Below are 21,079 nucleotides of genomic sequence, written 5' to 3' on the forward strand. Positions count from 1 at the left end.
GAAAAAGAACAGATTTTAAATCGTAAAATCATGGAATTATTAAGGTTGGAAAAGACCACAGGGTCACCTAGTCCAACCACCCACCATACCAGCTAATTCATGTTCCTCAGTGCCACATCTACATTTTTCTTGAAAATCTTCAGGGACAGTCACTCTGCCACTTCCCTGGGCAGCTCTGCCAATATTTCAGCAGCCTTTTGAGAATTTTTTGTTCTTAATATCCAACTTGGTCCTCCCTTGGTACAATTAAAGCCATTACCTCTTGTCACCAACAAAGGTATTCAACAGTACTTGTAGTGAGTTAGTGTATGGCCCTGTCTAGACCACAGTGTTTCATGTGAGATTCCTCATGGTTCTGAAATTCAGAATATAAGAGAATAGGCCAAGGAGGACTGAAAATGGCATTCAGCTGGAGACAGGTCTGAATATTCTGTTTTTATTCTCAGTCTTTATTATCTTCCTGTATCAAGACCTTGAAATACCATTCAGCAGACTGAAGGTAAGTAAGGTAATGAGAGTAAATTTGGGGCTTCAGGTGTTTTTGTGATATTATATGCTGTCTTTTCTATCTAGTTCTTTATGTCCATTTTATTAATGTTAGTATCAATAGTAGTACAAGCTGCTCTCACAGTACCGCATGTAGTGCTGGTAAGGCACACCATCATAATACTGAGATGCTGAAGAAAGTTCAAAGCAGTATAGCTTAGGTAAGAGGGATGAAGTAACATGACTTAGAATACAAGATTGATTGTACTTAATTTGTATAAACTGGATAAAAGTTGGTTAAAGGAGGATATGAAATCACTCTACAAATATTTGAGAGGTGATAGGAAAAGAGAGGCACGAGGACTGGTTTCTGTAGTTAGTCATCATAAAATGACAATGTAGCACTTTGAGATTACGGAGAGATGGAAAAATAGTTCTGATACAGGAAATAACATTCAACTGTAAAATGAAGTAATGATTATTTTAGGAACAGAGCTAATGCATGTTCAACAGACTTCTAAATAGTTTGGTTTCCAAATAGTTTAGATTTAAACTCTGGTGGGATTGGTGGAGAGATAGAACTTGCTCAACATTAGTCACAGCCTGGATTGAACTCCCGTTTTCTACATTAACCATAGCAGCTGTGATATCCCTGCCAATGACTAATCTTTTAACTGAATAAGTTGTGGAAGTACAAGCTGGGATGGGTAGATGTTGTTCTGTCTTAGCCAGTTAGGTGTATGAACTGGTTTCCTGGGCATGAAGGCAGATGTGTGCATTAGCATATGGAAAATAGATTTATGCAGCTGTGATAGCAGTGTTGTTTCCAGTGTAGCAGGATCACCTCCAGCACGAGCTGTATTTCTGCAGTTTGTATTTGATCACTGGCAGTTGGTTACAGCACCTTTAGCTCTGTCTGTATAGCACTTAATGCATTTAGGTGCAATACTGCAAACAGTGAATTCAGAGTATATTTGCAAACTAGTAGGAGCCTTTTCTTATCATTACCTGCTGAATAAGCTGTGCAGCATTTGGAGTTGTGTCAGGGTGTTTGCACAGAGAACTGTTGATGATTCTGAGAGTTGTCTTGGTGACAGCCCATTAGAGAGGGAATTGTAGGGACAAAGTGCTGGTGCAGCAGACTCAAGGGTCAGCCCTACAGTTCTTGCTTTTTACTTGCAAAGCTCAACCATTATGAGTAAGGTATGTAGGACTGGGTCCTTCAGCAGTGGGAAAAGCTGTCTTTTCTGATTAATAAGGAAAATATAACATAATTCTGGAGTGATCTGAAAACAGTTTTGACAGGCTGTGGTTGGCAAAGATGAGTGACTTAAGATCAAGACAGACTGACATTTGAAAAAAGTGATTTCAGCTCCTAGAGTATATCTAATAATAGTAGTAGGAAAAAAAAAAGAAAAAAAAAAAAAAAAAAAAGATACCACATCTATGTCTTACATTTCATTTCAGAGTAATACCTCCATCACTTTAGAAAGTTAGTGAGATAATTAGTATGACAATTTTCCTCATGCTGAGTAGAGAAACAGGGGATTTATATATAAATAATGTTATGCTTTAAAAGACTGAAAGAGAGAGTGGAATTGAGCTACACAGCCAGATTTGGAAAACATCTGAAAAAGAAGCAAAAGCTACTTTCTGACTAGGAGACTTATTAGAAAATAATGAAAAATGAAATCCTAAAAAAGCAAGTTTGTAAGTGCTGTGCTATATAGTTGTTTACTGCATTCATTCCCAGTTGGTGACAGGGTGACTCTTTTACTATGCCAATGGAAACCTGTTCCCAGGGAAAAAGAAATTGTATGTCTCTAGTAAGAGATTAAAGCATTTTTTCCTTACTGAAAAACTCAGATCCAAGTTCATCTGAAATGGAAATGGCAGTACTATAGTAGGTTCTATCTGATTGTGATATTCTTGAACAATACCATATCTACTGAAAGAAAGGTAGTGTTCATTTATTTACGATGGCAAGCTTGCAAGGTCTACTTCAAAAAGAAGGTAAAAATAGAAAAAAAAAAAAGCATAAATGGAGGTAATGTGAACTGAAAAAGAAGATAAAATAGTTTGTAGGTTACATAAGAAGCTACAGACTTAATAGCACAATATTCGACCTTCATCTTTTTGTTTAGAAGAGAGACAGATGGTGCCACCTTCCCCATACAATTTTAAAAAGTAAACATTTTAATAAATTATGCACACTGTTAGCTTCTCTCTTAAAATAATTTTTAAAATGTCACAGAGTCACTCCACGTGGAATTGTGTAACATAGCTTTCAATTCCTCACCTAGTCACTATTCTTACTGTGGGTAATGGCTTTGATTTTAAGTACATCTGCATCTGAAGATAGTTCAGATACCCTGTAATTGATAGTTCTTCTATAAAGTTAACCAACTTATGTAGTGAATACAGATATTCTTTTTGTCTTCCTAGACTAAAAGTCCTAGAGGCATTAAAACTTAGTAAGAAACATGAATATTTGATGATAATTTTTATTTAAAAGATTATGATTTATTTGAAGGGTAAATTGAATTTTAAAGTAGTAGAAGTATTCCTCAAAGGACTTGAATTTCTTCAAATTTCAAGAAACTTAGTACTGATCTATTAATTTCTTAGGAATTATAGTACAGGTTTTCCAGAGGTCTCAAAGTGGGCTTTATTATGGGTTGCTAAAATATCTGAAGTCAGTGTGTTTCAGGGGAGAGCAAAGAATACATCTTGTTGCTCTCTGAAGAAATCACAAGATTGATTTTGCAGAAGTTTTGGTTCTAAATGGCTGTTGTATTTAAAAAGAAACTCCATGAAGTTTTTTGTATGGAAGGAAGATCAAACCAATTACTTATCTCTTCCAAAATGAAGAAGGGGAAGCTCCAAAGCATGCTAGTTGAAATAGCAGGAAGTCTTCATCAAAACACATGAGGCGAATGACATTCTTAAGAACACCTTTCAGGGTCATATTCCAATTTTGCATAGTGCTTGCTTGGATTTATTCCATGTTCTCAATTATTATTATGAGCACTTTTATAGTGCTATTACTAACAGATTCTTAAAATTAAAAAAAAAAAAAAAAAAAGAAAAAAAAGAAAAGAAAAAGAGAAAATTGAAAAGTGGAAAACAGATCCCTTTTCCTGTTGTTCTTGCATCTCTTCCTCTTCGTCAGCCATGGCCTTTGTAGCATTGCTTCTTTTCCCCTGATCTTTTTCAGTGTGAGACGGTGTATATTCTTCCAAATAGTTTCTTGAAAGTAGTCCACAGGGGAGCATTTTAACTGATTCAAGTTGTGAGGCAGATTGTGTGAATTGCTCAGTATGTGTATTTAGGATCACTGTAAAAGTAAATCCCATTCTGCAGCTGTTTTATTTGCTATTGAGCAGTGTGACACCAATAGCTGTTTAGGAAAAGCAAGTCAGCAAAAAAAAAAAAAAAAAAAAAAAAAAAAAAAAAAAAAGAACTTATAATATTGAGGAGATTCTCATTATTTGAAGAAATAGCTTGGAATCATAGAATGGCTTAAGATTTAAGTTGGAAGGAACCATAATCTAGTTAGACCCACCTGCCATGGGCAGGGATCTCCCTGGATTCTTCTCCAATCTAAATAAGCCAAACTGCCTCAACTTATCTTCATAGGAGAGGTGCTCTAGCCCTTCAGTCATCTTTATGACCCTCCTCCGGACCCCATCCAACAGCTCCATGTTTTTCCTGTCCTGGAAGCCTCTGACTTGAATGTGGTACTCCAGATGAGGCCTCATAAAAGCATAGTAGAGGGAGACAATCAACTCCCTCTCCCTGCTAGCCACCCCTCTGTTGATGCTACCCAGGATATTGCAGGCCTTGTGGGCTGTGAAAACACATTTCTGGCTCATGTCCAGCTTTTCATTTATCAGGACCCTCAATCTCTTCTTTGCAGGGCTCCTGTTCAAGGAGTTATTTTCCCAGTCTTTATTCATTTCTGGGATTTCCTTGACCCAAGGGCAACACCTTGCACTTGGCCTTGTTACATCTCATTATATTCTTGTATGCCCAGTTCTGGTGTGTGTCCAGGTCAAATATAGTACTTCCTGATTTATTTTCCATCCCATTTCCTTATGTTTCCAGTTTAGCTAGGGGTTTTGTAGCCAAATGGTCATTCTTTGGACTACATGTCCATTTAAATTTTTTGGAGGCTTAAAGTGTGTAAAATATTTTAGAGCACACAGAGACGGAGCTTTATCTTAAGCAAATTAAGAGAGACCTCAAGGAGTTTGCAGTGATCACCCTTGCCCCCAGATGATCAGATCTGCCCCTTCTCATTCACAACACATACTTGTCTGGCAAGTTCTTAAATGATCTTCAGCGATGGAAATACTATACATTTGACAAGCAGCCTTTTCTATCTGTACTTCTCTGGTAGAAAGTGTTTTCCTAATGTTTCAGTAAAATCTCACGTGCTTCAGTTTAAACCTGTTTTTTCATTTACTTTTTAGGTCCATAATTTTCCCTCTTATCCTTGGTGGGATAAGAGAGTAGCTTTCAGTAATTTTTACATATTTGGCTGCAGAGTCTATGTTCATCATTCCCCAAATGATGCAGACAAGATTTTTTTCTCATAGACTTGGACACTCCTTATCAGTCACAATACAGAAGAGAAATACGCAAAACTCAATGTGCTGTTCCAGCTGTAGGCTACCAATATAAGTGGACTGAAAGGATTGTTCCACAGTTCTTGCATATTACATACTAGATGATACACCATCAGAAAAGGTTTGAACATTTTTTACAACATAATGCAGTTGACTCATATATTCAGCTCTTTGTGACACCACATTCTTTTCTTTCTCATGAGTCATCTGCTTTATTGTAATTGTGGAGTTAATTGTTTCACCCACACGAAATACTTCTTACTTGCCAAACTGAGTTGCACCCTGCTTTTTTGGACTAGCCCATCTGTCAGAATTATTTTGAACTCTAATCCTGTTCTTCCAGTGATCACAACTAATCCCAACTTTGTGTCATCTGAAAGGCTTGATACGTTTTTCCTGTCGCCCATAATTAAAAAAATATTGAATGATGCTAGAAGCAGATCAAACCCTCTGAACCAGTTCATCCATCTATCCATTTTGACAGTAAGCCATTGATAACTTTTCTAAATACAATTTTCCAACATCGTCTACATGCCTTATGTTATTTTTTAATTAATTCTCTTATCTCCCCTTTAAACTGCATCCTTTTTGACACATATTGCTATCCGCCATAGCATGCTGAAAATGATTAAGTTTTTGTTCTCAATATGCTTCTGGGTTGAACTGAAGTAGAACAGGTTGAATGTTCATTGAGTGTGTTGACCATGACAAAGTTAATGCTTTGTGTGCTGTATGCCTATTAGTCCTTAGTGAGTGGAATTGTTTTATAAAAACAGAGCGAAAGTTTCAGTATGTCTTGTGCACCCAGCCTAAGAATGGGTGAAGAAAGAAAAAGAAAGAAAGAAAGAAAGAAAGAAAGAAAGAAAGAAAGAAAGAAAGAAAGAAAGAAAGAAAGAAAGAAAGAAAGAAAGAAAGAAAGAAAGAAAGAACACAATTGTTATCACTGATATCCTCTATCTATAACAATCATAATCTGTCTTTGTCTTGGTTGTCTTGGTCATGTATCTAATGTAGGTGAGAATGGACCCTTTTTGTGTTTGTTGTGTTGCCTGATAAGAGATACTGCTGCAACTTTGCTTTTGCTGACATCAATTTTGTAGATACTGAACACAGAAAGTTCAGCAGTAATAACCAACCTGTGCAATTTGGATATATTCAATGTTTAAAAACATTAATCTCCAATTATGGTAATTAAAAGAACACATTTATCTTGGTATTATGTCTGAAACTGGAACTTCAATTTACCATTGATTAAGCCTCTAGTAAATAATTTATGGCTAAGACAGTAGATAGGCATATTGAAATTACAGATTATGTTAGTATCTTCATTGAAAAAAAATTCCAAGTTTTATTCTTTAGATGGAATGCTGGAATTCTGATGTAGATACTTTTTAAGGTATTTTAATCCTTTTGTTTTTCATACTGTAGACAAGGGGTATGGTGTTTTATACATCAAATGACAAATTAAAACACAGAAAAAAAATATCACTTTATTGTTTCAAATTGTTAATTTGACTCTAAGAGTAGAATGAAGAACAGTAAATGTGGCATCTTTTTTCCTTTGTAGACCTGGCTTTACTATGTAAGTTACAGGGTTAGATTTTTAAAACATGAAATAAAAACATGAGAACTGTCTGCCTAAAATGGAAAAAACATCTAATAGGCTTAATACAAAACTAACTGAAGTAATGTTTCAGGTCTCTTAAGGAAAAAAAATAATGTAGACTGAACTTTGATAGTCTGTGTTAACACACTCATCCTATTTGAAACAGTGAAGTTATTTGCAGGGTGCATCATTATCATTCCTAATTTTTTAATTCTATGGGAAAATGATTGATTTCTGTGGGGGATAGGAAAGGAACCAAAGGGTTTATCAAGAGAAGGAAGTATCACAAGTATGAATAATTCTCAGTTTTGACTGCAGTTCCCTTGCCTTATGAATTAAATCAAGGTAAGCAAACACTAACATACTGCTTTAAAAAACCTGGATTTCTTCTTTGTCCTTGGAACTAAAAGACAACTTAACTGGACCTTTAGTGTTTTTATACCAAAATTTACCTATATACATAAAATTACCAGCAATACTGAATTTGGATCTGTAGCTGACGGTCTTCTTCCCCTGTCCTTATTCTAGCTATAATTAAAACAGCTCTTCCCAACATGGACAGAGAAGCCAAAGAAGAATACTTTGTGGTTATCCAAGCAAAGGACATGGGAGGACATATGGGTGGACTTTCTGGAACTACAACGGTGACGATTACACTCACTGATGTTAATGACAATCCTCCTAAGTTTGCACAGAGTAAGTGCCATTACATATATCTATTCTCTGAATGTTATATAGCACTTTTTGTAATTGTTTTTAATCTAGATTTTTTTAATCATCATATTGTGTGGGTTTGTAATGTAATTTAAAAATATGCAGCTGGTACCAGAGAAAGGTTAATAGTACTTTATCTGACTTAGGAAGCTTTAGGAAGGAGGGGATTATGCCCATTACAGTGTACACAGCCCTCTGTCTTCCTTGTTATCTCTCACATATACATACAAAAGGGCTTGGGTTTTTTGTTGTTGTTGTTTTTTGTTTGTTTGTTTGTTTGTTAGGGTTTTTTTGTTTTGTTTTGTTTTGTTTTTTGTTTTTTTATGGCATTTTTTCCTTTCAGTGCAGTTTTAGTTGCTTTTATAAGAGCTTCCACCTCATGCAGACAAAGGACACTACCAGTAAAAGACATATGTAACTGATAAAAAGAATGAAAGATTTGACTAATTAGGTAACAGTGAAGAAAACAAAATAAGCCTGAGTCTAGATAATTGTTGATCTTTAATTCAAAATCCATATTTACTACTGTGGTTCCAATAGATATCATGCTGGGCTAGGTTAAAATGATTTGGCATCCTGGTGAGATTCTCTACAAGCTTTGTAGTCTGTTTCAAAGATGAAGACAAAAAGAAAAAAGGAAAGTGCATAATGACTGGATCGATTTTGTTTGGAACAGGTACAATCTAATACAATATCAGAAACTTACCTTGTTATCCAGTTTGTTCTGAAATAACTTGTATGATATTCATACACTGTATTGGGTTAGGAGAGTGTTCATGTCTCAACTCTGTATAATTTTTCTAACAAGGTACTTATGCACCATATGTAAAATTATTTCCTTTCCATAAATACATCAAGTAAAGTCTGCTTTTGTGGTGTTCTGAAGACACAAAGAGAGAAATGGGCTTGTCTCATTATTCAGCATGTAATAAATATTAACCCCATAAAAAGCACATTAAAATATATACAGAGAAGGATTATAAAATAAATAAGCAAAGGTAAAAGCTATTTGGGGGAAAAAAAACAAAAAAAAACCTCATTGACGTGCTTTTTAACAGATAACCACTCTATGCAGAGTAAATGGTTTTCTCCGTATAGAAAAAGGAATACATGTATTTTTTTATTCTGATGAGAATGCACAACTTGCACTCATGGAGTAGTGTTTTTCAACACGTGATGACAGATCCCCTAATAACATACATATCTGCAGATGAGATTCTGGGTTGAACCATATCACCAGAAAGCAGAGGGATACATTTTTACACCTGTGATGTACAGTAGCTCTAACTGTGACTATGGATATACTTCTGCCAAATTGCTTGGCTTTTGTACTTGTATCAACATCTTCTGTGTCAAAAAGCCTTTGCCAGCCGGTTTGAAAAAAGCTGATCAGAAAGTCAGCAACAGAAGTGATGCTAATTGGTACATTTGCTGAAGGGCTCAACAGGAAGCACAGGATTGAATGCATATAGAGATGAAACTGTATTTTCCCTGCGCAGTTTACTCATATCTGTTCTCCTGTAGTTTGGATACAGTGAAATGTTGGCTGGGTAGGATGAGGAAAGCTGCATCTCAAATCCCTGAAATATATTTTCTGCGTGGAAAATGTAGATTAGATTTCCTTCAACAAAGACTGAATTGCTGTCTTCGAAGCAGTTGTACTAAGTGGGTTGCAGCAAAGAATTCAAACTGTCATCTAGGAATAACAGCTTTGTCTGGTGATTGTACAACTTCATTAGAAAAAATAAAATAAAATTGTGTGTACTATAGCTTTATAATATGTACATAATGCATTTAATGAGAGCATGCTCTAGTAAATATTATAACTAGATCCTATGACAAATTCTGCCTTTTAAAACTGAGTATTCCAAGCATGCTGCCAAATGTTACAGATTAGTCATGACTCTAACCTTACAGAAGAGCTGATCAAGTCTGTAACATTTTTTACTCTGTTAAAGCACAGTTTACATTTGGCTGGAAAGGAAAATAAGAAAGCATTAAACTTACAACAGAGTCTAACCAGAATGAAATAGAAATTCATAAGACGTAATACATGCTGCTTTCACAATAAATTGTAATGAACTCAGAAAGCAGTGTGTTTTGTAGGTTTATTGTTTCCAGGCAGGACAGAAAAGTATATTTATAGTTAGATTTCAAAGAGTGTTAGACTCCTGGGTTTTAGAAATGAAAAAGATGAACTTTCAATACTTCTATGATCTCTCTAAAATCACTTTCGAGGCATTTTAAAAGTCGTTGAAGTTTTTAACCTGGCAGTTTACCATGGATTATGCTGAGAAGAACTGTGCGCTGCTGTGAAAATCAAAGCTTTTCTGATATGCATAATGTGTATTTTTGGTCAGCTCTGAACTATGATATCTTGACATAACATTTCATAATACTTGAGAGCAATTTATGTAAAATAGTCACCTGCATCATCATAATAATAGTTTTACAGTAGTTTGTAGGCTATGTTAATAAATATGAGAAAAAATATATCAACCAAAAATGCAGCCTCCTGTCTGGAGAGTTAAGCCACAAATCATGGGCAGCAGTATAAATTACAATACATAATTTTGTCTGTGAAGGTGCATTCTGTACTAGGGCTGCTTTACCAGCTTACTGTTGGTGAGCCGTTGTGACTGTTTGGAGCAATTTTGACGGTCTCCAAATCATCTCCAGTAACTTAGCTTAGAAACTTAAATGAAATCACCTTAGGAAAGGCTACAGATAAAGCTCACATATTTATTTGTGCGTTCCTCATTGTTTCTTTTTACTTTCCACTGTTGCCGCAGTAATCAGCCCACACACAAATAGTTTCATCAAAAGCACTGGAAAAATTTTGGCTCTAGAAAACTTACAGTTGCAAATTACAGGATTTTGTAGAACTTCTGTGACAAAAAGAGAAACAAGTCCAGCTTCAAAGTGCATCAATATTGTTCTGAACAGTCTTACGTTGTCAACTTCAGTTCTTTTTGACTAATTAAGCTACTAAAAATTGCTGCAGTTGGTCAGATTGTATATTAACCATCACATCAATGAGAATAAATTACCATTTTTTTTTTAAAGGCATTCTGTAAAAGTTTGTTAATGTAAAACATGCAAATGTATCTTCTTCTTGAGTATCAAGAGCTGAGAGGTGTAGTAGTATTTAGATTTTTCCTTTAGTAAATAGCTTACCTAAAATGAGATATTAGAATTTTGAAACACATTTTTTGAAACATTTTAAGTCAGATTGGTTAGAGAATGTGGTACAAAGAAATAAAATTGCTGAGGACTTGAATAACCCTTTCTATCGTGTTTTAGTCAGAATCTACAAATAGTAAATGCAGTAATGAACAGAATGAGAAATTACTGTTTCTATAACAGTATAAAGGCCAAAGTTTGATTTGAATTCCATCAAAAACATAGGGGCAAGTCTGTAAATAAAAAGGCAAGTTCAGCAATAGATGACATATGACATATTTGTGGTGTTGAATTTAGCTGAATATTTATGTGAGTGAGCAAGCAGGAGGCGGAATGCAACTATAATGAAAAGAACATTCATGTGCAGTAAACTGAATATTCCTATGAAAGAAACACGTTTTGCTGCTTTCAGTAAATAACTCCTGTAAATATGATTTGTATCATTTGCACATCTCAGGAGTTTGTATTGGGGAAGTATAAACAAATGAAGAGCACACAAGAGATACTGCGATCAGATGTAATGTTTAGTCTTTTCCTCTTATTCTTAAGGTCTGTATCACTTCTCAGTCATGGAAGATGTTGCTCTTGGTGAACCCATAGGAAGGGTGAAAGCAAATGACCTGGATATTGGAGAAAATGCTAAATCATCATATGATATTATTGAAGGAGATGGAATGGATATATTTGAAATCACTACAGATGCCCAAACTCAGGACGGCGTTATTAGAGTGAGAAAGGTAAACTGGATCTCTTATATAAAACCTTATTCTAAGACTGTGTGAACATGCTGGATTTCCAAGCATTCTTTTATGTATGAATGAGATGTCAAACCACACTGATAAAAGTACAGCTGTATAAGCAATGTCCATCAGAGCTGCCATATAGGTGGCAGTTGGGAAGATTTCCATGGCAGCATTTTTTGTTCTGGGCATGACTTAATCTGCTTCAGGCTTCCTGAGTCCAGACACTGCTTCATGTGCTTTAATGATACTGTTTTTCTTCCTGGATTCTTAAAGGGAAGAGTAGATCAGAATTTGCTTTGTTGGCGATGTAGATTTTCCTAAAATCCTAAAATTTGATGAGTACTCATCAAATGCTTCTCTCACTCATTTCACTTCCTGTATTGCTGGTCAAATACTGCTTAGAGGGAAAAAAAAAAAGTATTGTACCTAATTATTTAAATTGCCTGATGTATAATAGGCTCAGTCTTCCAACTTTTATCTTGTTGAACTCTATTTGCTCAAGGAATAGTGATTTCAGTGAACTTTATCAAGTTTAAAATGAGAACTGTCAAATTTCGGCCCAAGGAAAAACTACATCTCTGTCTTTTTTTTCTGTGCTTACACAGTCTTGATGTACTTGAGATGTGGTATTTATGTGTACAGAACCAAAGGGGCATGCAATTGTATACATAAATACTGTGGGATGCAGCAAATCTAGAACACAGTGTGGCCAGTAAAGTCAATGATACAGTAATTGCAGGATTGATTTTTCTTATTTTCTGGTGTTGGAGAGGAGGGCAGTTACTCATGCTGTGTTCTAAGGAACGATTTGAGTATAACTCATAATGCTGGTATGGAGGGTTTAAAACATGTAGTGTAAAGGACTGTAAATGATTCCTTGTTTTAAATAAATAAAAACAAGTGAAAAAGAAAACATGACATTCCAATGAAAAAAAAAAAAAAAAAAAAGAGGAATCCAATGAGTACCACTAATGAATATTAAAGTTTTATCTGTGATTAAAGAGGTCAGACAGAAGAGCTGTCAGAATTTTATGTTTTCTGTTTCTCAGTGAGGAGGTTAGCACCCTACAAGAATAATAAAATGGTGTATATCTATCTAAATTTAGATCTATTTTCAAAAGAGTAAATCATGATATACATCCCTGATCTTCCTTATTGTGATTTATTGTATGTTGTGGCCTCCTTTGTAAACTAAAGCAATTAACCTTTTGCTCCAGTTCCCCAGACTTTATTTTATGCAGAGTCTCTCAGATAATGTTGTTTCATATATTCGTTTTGACAGCAATTATCATTTTGGTTCTACTGCAGCAGGTGATATATGTAGGGTACTATTCACCAATAGAATTTCTCCAGCACAAATTTGTGGGTTTTAGACAATTCAGACTAAATTTTCAATATGATAGCCTGATTAAGAATGGCTACATGCATTTAGGCGCACGTGAAATGCAATTAAAGAAATGATACAAGAGCTATGATTGGCAAATTGTGAATATGCTGATTTATAAATCACAATTCATAAGTATTAAAGCTTGCTAATTTAAGACCTACTGAAGAAGCATGGTTTTCTCATGTTTACTAGAGGTTCTGAGAAAAAGCAAATCCCATTAGACCTTGATTCATACCTGGAAAAAAATAAAATAAAAATCAACAAAATTCAAAAGTACACATATTTAATGCTTCGACAGAAAGAGATTTGCTATTCCTATTTGTGTTCTTGCTGATATTTGCATTGCAGATTCAGAGTTTCTATGTCTTTTTCTTTCTATCCCTGGGACATTGTAATGCAAATCTTAATATCTTTCCAGTGCTTGGCAATTTGCATCTTTGAAACTTGAATCATTGTGAGGCACAAGAGAATTATATACTGAATATACTGGTGTGCTTCAAGATACCAACTTGAATCTCCTATAATGAAAACTTCTATAATTCAGGACTGTTGCAGATTTGGTTTTTATTTGGTATCTCGTTTCTTTAAATCCACTGTGTTTTCATCCTCTGTGTTTTAATATGTAGCTGTAAAATAGTAAAAACAGTGGTGACATGGCAGGTATATTGGTAGAACAAAGTAATCAGTTCTATGTTTCTGCCTTTGAAAAAAATGTAAGATAAAGAAATAGGAATTGCTACAGTTGGAAGAAATTCCTGAGAGATGTCTGCCTCATTTACCCCTGTAAACAGAAATGTGGAGTTATCTGAAGTGCAATAATACTGAAATACATTCTTATATGATTAGCTTTTCCATTTGATGCATAATTTCATCATGTCCAACAAATAACTGCTAGATATTTGCATTTCTCGTGTAGTTCTGGAAATAATTAAATATTTATTCCTCACTGAGATTATATCCTGTATACCCTATTTTCTTATCTCCAACTAACAAAGCACTGATTAAAGGCACAATTATTATGCAAGTCACATCACCACCAACAAATTTGCTCTATTTATCTGGAATGTAATTGTAGTTGTATCATTCATGAAAGAGAGTATTGTGGTAAATTTATTGTGAAAAGCAAGAAAACAGTCTCTTGTTTCCTTTGAGGCTGGTTAATAAACATATATCAATATATGCCAAGAAAATTTGCAGGTTGAATTTCTGGGAGTGGGAAGTGCTTGCATACAAACTCACTGAATGTGCTTAAATGCACATAACTTTCATCCATCAGCATTATATTAATTTGCTCTTTCTCTGTGGCCATTAGTAAAAGACATTTATCTTTGTCATTCTTAACAGCCTCTGGACTTTGAGACCAAAAAATCCTATACTCTGAAGGTAGAAGCAGCCAACATTCATATTGATCCTCGCTTCATCAGTGGAGGACCTTTCAAGGATACAGCAACAGTAAAAATTGTAGTAGAGGATGCTGATGAGCCACCAGTCTTTTCATCACCTACATACCTACTGGAAGTGCATGAAAATGCTGCTATTAACTCTGTGATTGGCCAAGTGACAGCCCATGACCCTGATGTGTCTTCCAGTCCTATAAGGTAGTGCTGCTCTAAAGTTCTCACAGAAAAAACTGCCGGCAGAATATTAAGTATATTTTTCTATACACTGTATTTATGACGCTGTTCTCCCTCTGTTTTTGTTCTATAAAATACTTGTATAGGATTTTATCGCCTCATGAAGTTAGACTTATCAGTTTGTATCATTTTCAAAATCACTAAAATACTTCTTTCTTCACAAATAACTTTATCAAACAGTAGGAATGCAATGTAATTAAGAAATAAGAGGTAAGAGGTCTGATAGGTCGGATTTTCAATGTGTTTATTTTAAATAACCTCCTAGTTTCTACGCTAACAATACTGAGTTTTTTCCTTGCAGATGTAAGACTGTAAAACCATATCCAGTATTCATTCGACTAAACTCTTCTCTGGTTTTGTTAGAGGAAATCAGAAATCATATGACTTTTACATCTTCAGTTTGTGGTATTTCCCTTTTTTGACCTAACTTGAACAAAATATATTATTCCAGTTTCATCAAACCAGTGTCTCATTTCCATGATAAAGTTTGCCCTCCCAAGTTTGCCCTTACGGTTTGGTTAAACAGTGATGTGACTGTAACCAAACCATATTTTACTTCTATGCAGAGTACTGCTAAATGCATTATGAAACCAAACACCAAAGCATCATATTTAAAGTAGATTTGGAGGAAAAAAAAAAGGTGTACAAATGTGGTTAATAATTGGTTAGTAGACTTATTCCAGCATATGCATTTCAGAAGCATGTGGTGTTGTGTGCTCCAGGATCACCTCTTACCAAATATAGAACTACCAGCATCTCTCTTGGGAAAGGGACACAGTGAATTCAGCTGAGCTACTTGCAGAGCTTTGCTGTTGTTTAGTAAGGGTGGTAAATTCTGGCTTATTGTGTAATAACGCTTGGAAGTTTATCATCTATTAGCATACAGATCTACTGATTCCAGAAGTGCTTATTTCATGTTTCTGTTGTTATTTTACAACCATGGTCTTTTTATCTGCAGTAAATTATCTTGGATAAAGCTTGATCCAAGTGCATAGCATAAAGCATGAGTAATAATCTTTCTTCCTATACTGTCTCTGCCCTCCTATAAATCACTGCCTTTCAGTGTCTTTCTCTGTGGAGAGATAAGCTTCACAGTGGCAGGTTTTCCCCATTCATATTGGAAGAGATTTCATCTTTGGCAGTAGTGGATCATTTTCTTAATTCACAGCAGTCCTTAAAAACATGGATTCAATATTTCTGCCTCCCTAACGGTGCAGCCATTTATCTGTCACTAAGTAGCATGTCCTGTCTGCCTGTCATTAACTAACAGTTGTGATTAAACACTGATAGGGTATCAGACTTCTGATTTGAATCTCAGTATGTGCAGCAAAAAATAGTTTCTTTTCCTATTTACATTTGTGCAAATAAAGAATAGACCAAACTAAGTCATAACAGCAGTATTAATAATGCAGAAGGACTACGAATCACTTTAAGTTAAACCACTTTGGAGTTGTTCCTATAATTGCCACACCGGATCCATAATCTAACTGAAACTTCTCAATAACTTGTGCTGGTTTTATGGCAATTTGAAAGCAGATATTATTTCCCAGGATATTCTCTCATTTTTAGAGAAATGTACATTTTATGTTTAGCTTATGGATCTGACAATACACTTCCATTAAAAAGAGTTATAGTACAATAAGCATGGAAAGGAAACTGCAAATGTATTATTAGTTTTCCCACATTTATGACTTGGCAGATTTTTAATTTTATTTTATTTTGTACAGAATGTTTATCAAATTGAAATCAGGAGAGGGTTTTACCCATTTGTGGTCTCGTAAACCTGAGTAACTGATGTTACAAAAGTTTCTATTTGAGTGCTGTTTTTTACAATGTGAATAAATACTGTTGGGATGTGCAATATAACAAACTCGCAGATCTTCTGCTCACACTTCTTGTAACCTCAGAAAATGTACTGCAGGAAGACTGTAAATGAAAGTTTAAAAAGGCATTGATTCTTGGAGAAAAAATGTGTCTTATCCCAATGGAATTTACGTCAAGCCCAGGTCAACTAAATCTCATATAAACACTTCAAGTTTTTTTTCATTTATGGAATGGAAGAATTTCATAAAAGTTTGGTACCAGAGCTGTTGTGATAGTCATTCCTGCAGCCTTACATAAACTGCAAGAACTAAAAGATTAAGTTTAAGTAATGAGAACTTAAAAATAATTATCTCAAATGATGTATTTGTCTAATTTTCTTGAATGAAATTTTAGACTTGTAAGTTTGAACATATAATTCTGTATGATATTTTGTACTAACTTTACTAGTATCACAGTTTTCACTTGTAATACTCAAATGGGACCTAATGAGACATTAAAGTAAGGTTAAGATATGTCTTCGAGTAAGTTTGCCTAAGGATAGGCACCTGCAGTTTATTCCTCCACAGAAGTGACCTCATTTTCAGAACTGCTGAGAATGGCACAGTTTGTATTAAACTGTTGAGTACTGAATATGTGAAGTTGACTAGAAAATCAGTTTACTCAAATGTCCAAATCTGTGTGTGCCCAGCTTTAGGCACATACACTTCAAATTAGACTTCATATTTTTATCATACTTTTTTTTTAATAAAACACTTAAATTTTATGAGTAAAATTTGTTCTTCTGAGAGTTTAAAAGCAGAAAACTTCAGTGTGTTGCAAATCACACTTCCTAGTTAGATGAGGGTTTCATTCTTAAGTCCTATCACACCTTACCAGTGTGGTAGTGCTAGCCTTGCTAATAAGCACAATCTTTAAACACTTACACTATAACTTCAAACTAATTTTTGAAAGTGAGTTGTATTTAACCAAGTGCATTGGAAAGACATCTCAATGTAACATTATTCGGCCCTTTTTCAGCTGCATAATTTACCTGGGAATTTACATACAAACTCTGACTACCTGTCAGATCAAACTTGTTTTCTTAAAAATCAGAGATGCCAATCTATAAAACAATCATTCCTTCAGTATTTGAAGTGTTTTACAGATGAGCAGTGATTTACTAACTGATTTCTGCCCATGGACCCACTTGATTTGTAACCAAATAATTGCTATGGTGAATAGTTCTCACATCATTAATCTGAAGTTTATTATTAAAATAATATTATTCAAACTTTTCAAAAGTAACCATGAAGTCCACCATTTTTGTGTGCTTAATGCATTACACTTGAAATTATCGGGAGTTACTGTGAAATGCCATGGAAACCGTCTAATAAATGTGATGGATTATGTAATTAACTCTTGATCAACACTGTATTTCAAAGATGTTACCTATTGAACCTGAGGGGATTTTATGACCTGCATACTGGTTCTATACAGCTAATCACTCCTTGGGCAATAATTAATAATTTTTTTTAGTCTAAGTTTGTCATATTGTCTTATAAATTATTATTCTCTTGAACTTCTCTATCCATTTGGCTATAAAACTGCAGATCTCAGGGGGCTCCATAAAATGTATTGTGATTGTATGGATTCATTAACTTCATTAAGTAGATTACAGGGATGTCTGTTTTGCAGGTTTTCCATTGATCGTCATACTGACCTTGAGAGACAGTTCAACATTAATGCAGAAGATGGAAAAATAACTTTGGCAACACCACTCGACAGAGAAACAAATACGTGGCACAATATAACCATTGTAGCTACTGAGACTAGTAAGTATTTGTGTATTCTGAAGTTCTGTTGGTTTTATTCCCATTACTTCTAATAATGTGTGTAGTGGGAACAATATACAACACTAAAAAATGAAACACTGAATTTTTAAGTGCAATTCTTTTTTTCTTTTTTTTTTTTAAGAAAACTTAATTTTTGCTGAAGTTCCATTTCTTTTACTCTTCCAAACTGCTGTTTCAATGAAAAACCACATAGAGTTTGAAGAGATACATGATGACATTTGTAGAGGTTTTATAGGGTAAGTGAGGAAAACACATCACAGTGAGTTATTAGAAGACAGAAGAAATAAAGGTTTGCTACTGTGGAAGAAGAGAGTAGACTCAACCCAGAGATTCTTTACACTGAAAATATTTTGTTTCAATACAGTGAATGACTAAGCACGTGGGTAATAGTGAATGAAAGTAGCTCTCTTTGATGCCTATGAATAAATTTACTCATACACAGTCATAGACAAGAACACACAATGTTGAGACTAGTGAGTATGCCCAAGCCAGGTCACCCTGCCACAGAATGTGGGTCCTAGATTTCTATTCAAGAAGAGTTCTTGATTAATTTGTGCTGTTGGCTGGATCTGATGAGCCAACATAATTTATTATTAATATTAGTTCTATATTTTAGACTATAATTTTGGCAGTCATAGTGCAGCAAAAAACAGATTCTGGAAGTAGGTCTTTCATCTATCTGAAACATAAATAAGAAAATATTTCTGCTTAAGTATCTATTCAGCAATCAATATATATAAATGCATAATTCCCATAAGTACATGCACACTTGACACATTGTTGTAAGAAATTTGTCTTTAGAGCTTGATGAACTCTGGTGCTAATTCTTGCATATAGAAAACAAGATGATTTTGATGCTTTCTTTTCAAACAGAGTATAGTTTTTTGAGTATATAGTGTTATTATCCAAAACTTTTGGTGCTCAGTATCACAGTGCTGTACCTATGCATGTGTGAATGAATAGCAGAATAAAAGGTGGTTACTTGGCCCATACTGGATGATTAATTTTCCAATACTTTTCTCTGGTACTTGCTTTTAAATACAAACATATTAGGAATCAGTGAGGGATAACTGAAATGCATGCATATATGAGAAAGATATGTCTGAATATAAAAGAAGCTCTCCATTTATAACCTCTGTAAACTGTGTTCTACCTTAATAATCTGTGCATTTCATTGCTAATTAGTGCAATATTACAAACAGTGCCCCAATAATTACTATTAAATGTAAGCACTACCTTGATAAATTTGTGACAAGACTGGCAGGAAAGCCAAGGCAAGGCAGTAAATCTAATAGCATAAAGAAAGAAAGCTCCAGTGTTTTACAACTAGCAGTTTAACAATTGCCAAGTTGATATCAAGCCACTTAATAATTCAGCTGGTTTTAAACGAGAAAGGTAGAAAAATCTCCATACCAATTTTCTCAAGACTTGAGCAATGTCAGATTGTAGGACGTACCAATAGCATCAAGAGAATTATTGGTCTGTGATTCAAATCTTTTGAGACATCAAAAGATGTAAAGTGAAGTAATTCTACATTTTATTTGCTTCTGGGAGTCTAAGAAGGAAAAAATGAAAAGAATTTTTCAAGAAACTAATCCAGTTCTCTTCTTTGACCTGCCTTATATATGTGTGTATCAGAACAAAGCTAACAGAATTCCACTTTTCTAAGCCAGATCAGAATCAATTCTGCCTGTTCCTCCTTCAAATTTTAAAAATGTGATTGTATTTAAGAATTATGTAAGAAATCAGCCTTATCATTAAACTTTGTGGGGGCCTCAGCCCCTATCAGTGTTGTAAAATTGCTTCTTTTCAGACTGACCATGAAAATAATAATGCCAATCTAGTGCTTAACGTTCAAGTTCCTTCTTGTGACTGGATTGATTGAATTAGGTTTTTATTGTTGTATTGGTTTTGTTTTGATATTCCTAACATGATTATCTGACATTTACATAAAACAAGAGCTGAATTTCATAGCCTGCTATGACTGCTTCTTTAAGAGATGATATTATATACTACTAATGCAGAAACTAAATATGTTCATACAATTGTCAAGCAGGGTAAAATGGTCATTTTCATGTTTTTTTACAACACAGTAATAAGCAAGATCTCTGTTATAAAATAGCAGAAATCAGTTTAAGGCAGATACAAGCAGAAAATGAAAATGCAAACTGTGCAATCTCTGTGCTTTTACTGAGTGTAACATTAATGTACTGCTTACCTCTTCCATAAAAATAAATATATTGCTATCATTCATACAGGAACATTTTCTCTTCCTAACCAAGCTGCTGTCCAGATTCAGTTCAGGGCTCACCTGTATTTATATGGGCAATGATTGGGCCATTTCACTGCCATCACAGCTGCTTACCAATCATAAGTAGTGATATATTTCTTCATCATGATTGCCAACACGGTGGAATACATCCTGATTTATCAATACTTTCATAGACACCAAGTTTTGCCACAACTTAAATCACTTTTTCGGAACTTTCTGCTGGTACATTGCCTGCACCTTTATTTCTGCCTTAAGTGGAAGAAAGATCCTTGAAGTTTTCTGCTGTCACCATTACAGAGTTATTCTTTTGTATCAACCCTCAACCACTGTCCTGAATTGGAATCTTTCTGGGTAAGATTGGACTGAGTTGACTGAGATAACTTCTGTATTTTCACTTAGCTTGAGGATGGAGAGATTCAGATTCAGATAATTTTACATGCTACTTGATTTTAATCTTTCTGAGTGCTCAGAAGGTAAGCTAAACCTTCCTTGTCTAGCAAAACTAGGAGCAGAAACATGAAAGCATGAGCTAATTGGGACTTTTCAATGTAAGTACTTAGCAGACTAAAAAGTGATTTAGTTTATTTTCATTTACAAGAAGAATGTTTCCTACTCACAGGAACATTCTAGCTCTAATTCAAATATATTTGTGCTCTTGGAGTCACTTATAGTATTACCTTCATATTCTGAGACCTATTCAAAGTGATACATTTTGGAGGGTGGCATTTCCCTGCTTTCACTTTCCAATCACTGAAAGACTCCTAGCC

General features: G+C 34.6%; 1 protein-coding gene across 9 annotated transcripts in view; it reads left to right on the plus strand.

Moving 5' to 3' along the window:
- The window catches only part of CDH8 (cadherin 8), a 121,566-nt gene that overhangs the window by 53,564 nt on the left and 46,923 nt on the right, over positions 1–21,079 (plus strand). For all 9 annotated transcript variants that reach the window (XR_004308655.1, XM_032447060.1, XM_032447061.1 and 6 more), the window contains exons 4-7: positions 7,252–7,419; positions 11,170–11,357; positions 14,095–14,348; positions 17,883–18,019. Coding sequence is in view for 8 of the 9 variants with exons in the window: in XM_032447060.1 (XP_032302951.1) it covers positions 7,252–7,419; positions 11,170–11,357; positions 14,095–14,348; positions 17,883–18,019 (747 nt within the window). In the remaining variant the exon portion in view is untranslated. The remainder of the gene's footprint in view (positions 1–7,251; positions 7,420–11,169; positions 11,358–14,094; positions 14,349–17,882; positions 18,020–21,079) is intronic.

This window comes from Coturnix japonica, chromosome 11, assembly GCF_001577835.2.
Source record: "Coturnix japonica isolate 7356 chromosome 11, Coturnix japonica 2.1, whole genome shotgun sequence".
Taxonomy (NCBI): domain Eukaryota; kingdom Metazoa; phylum Chordata; class Aves; order Galliformes; family Phasianidae; genus Coturnix; species Coturnix japonica.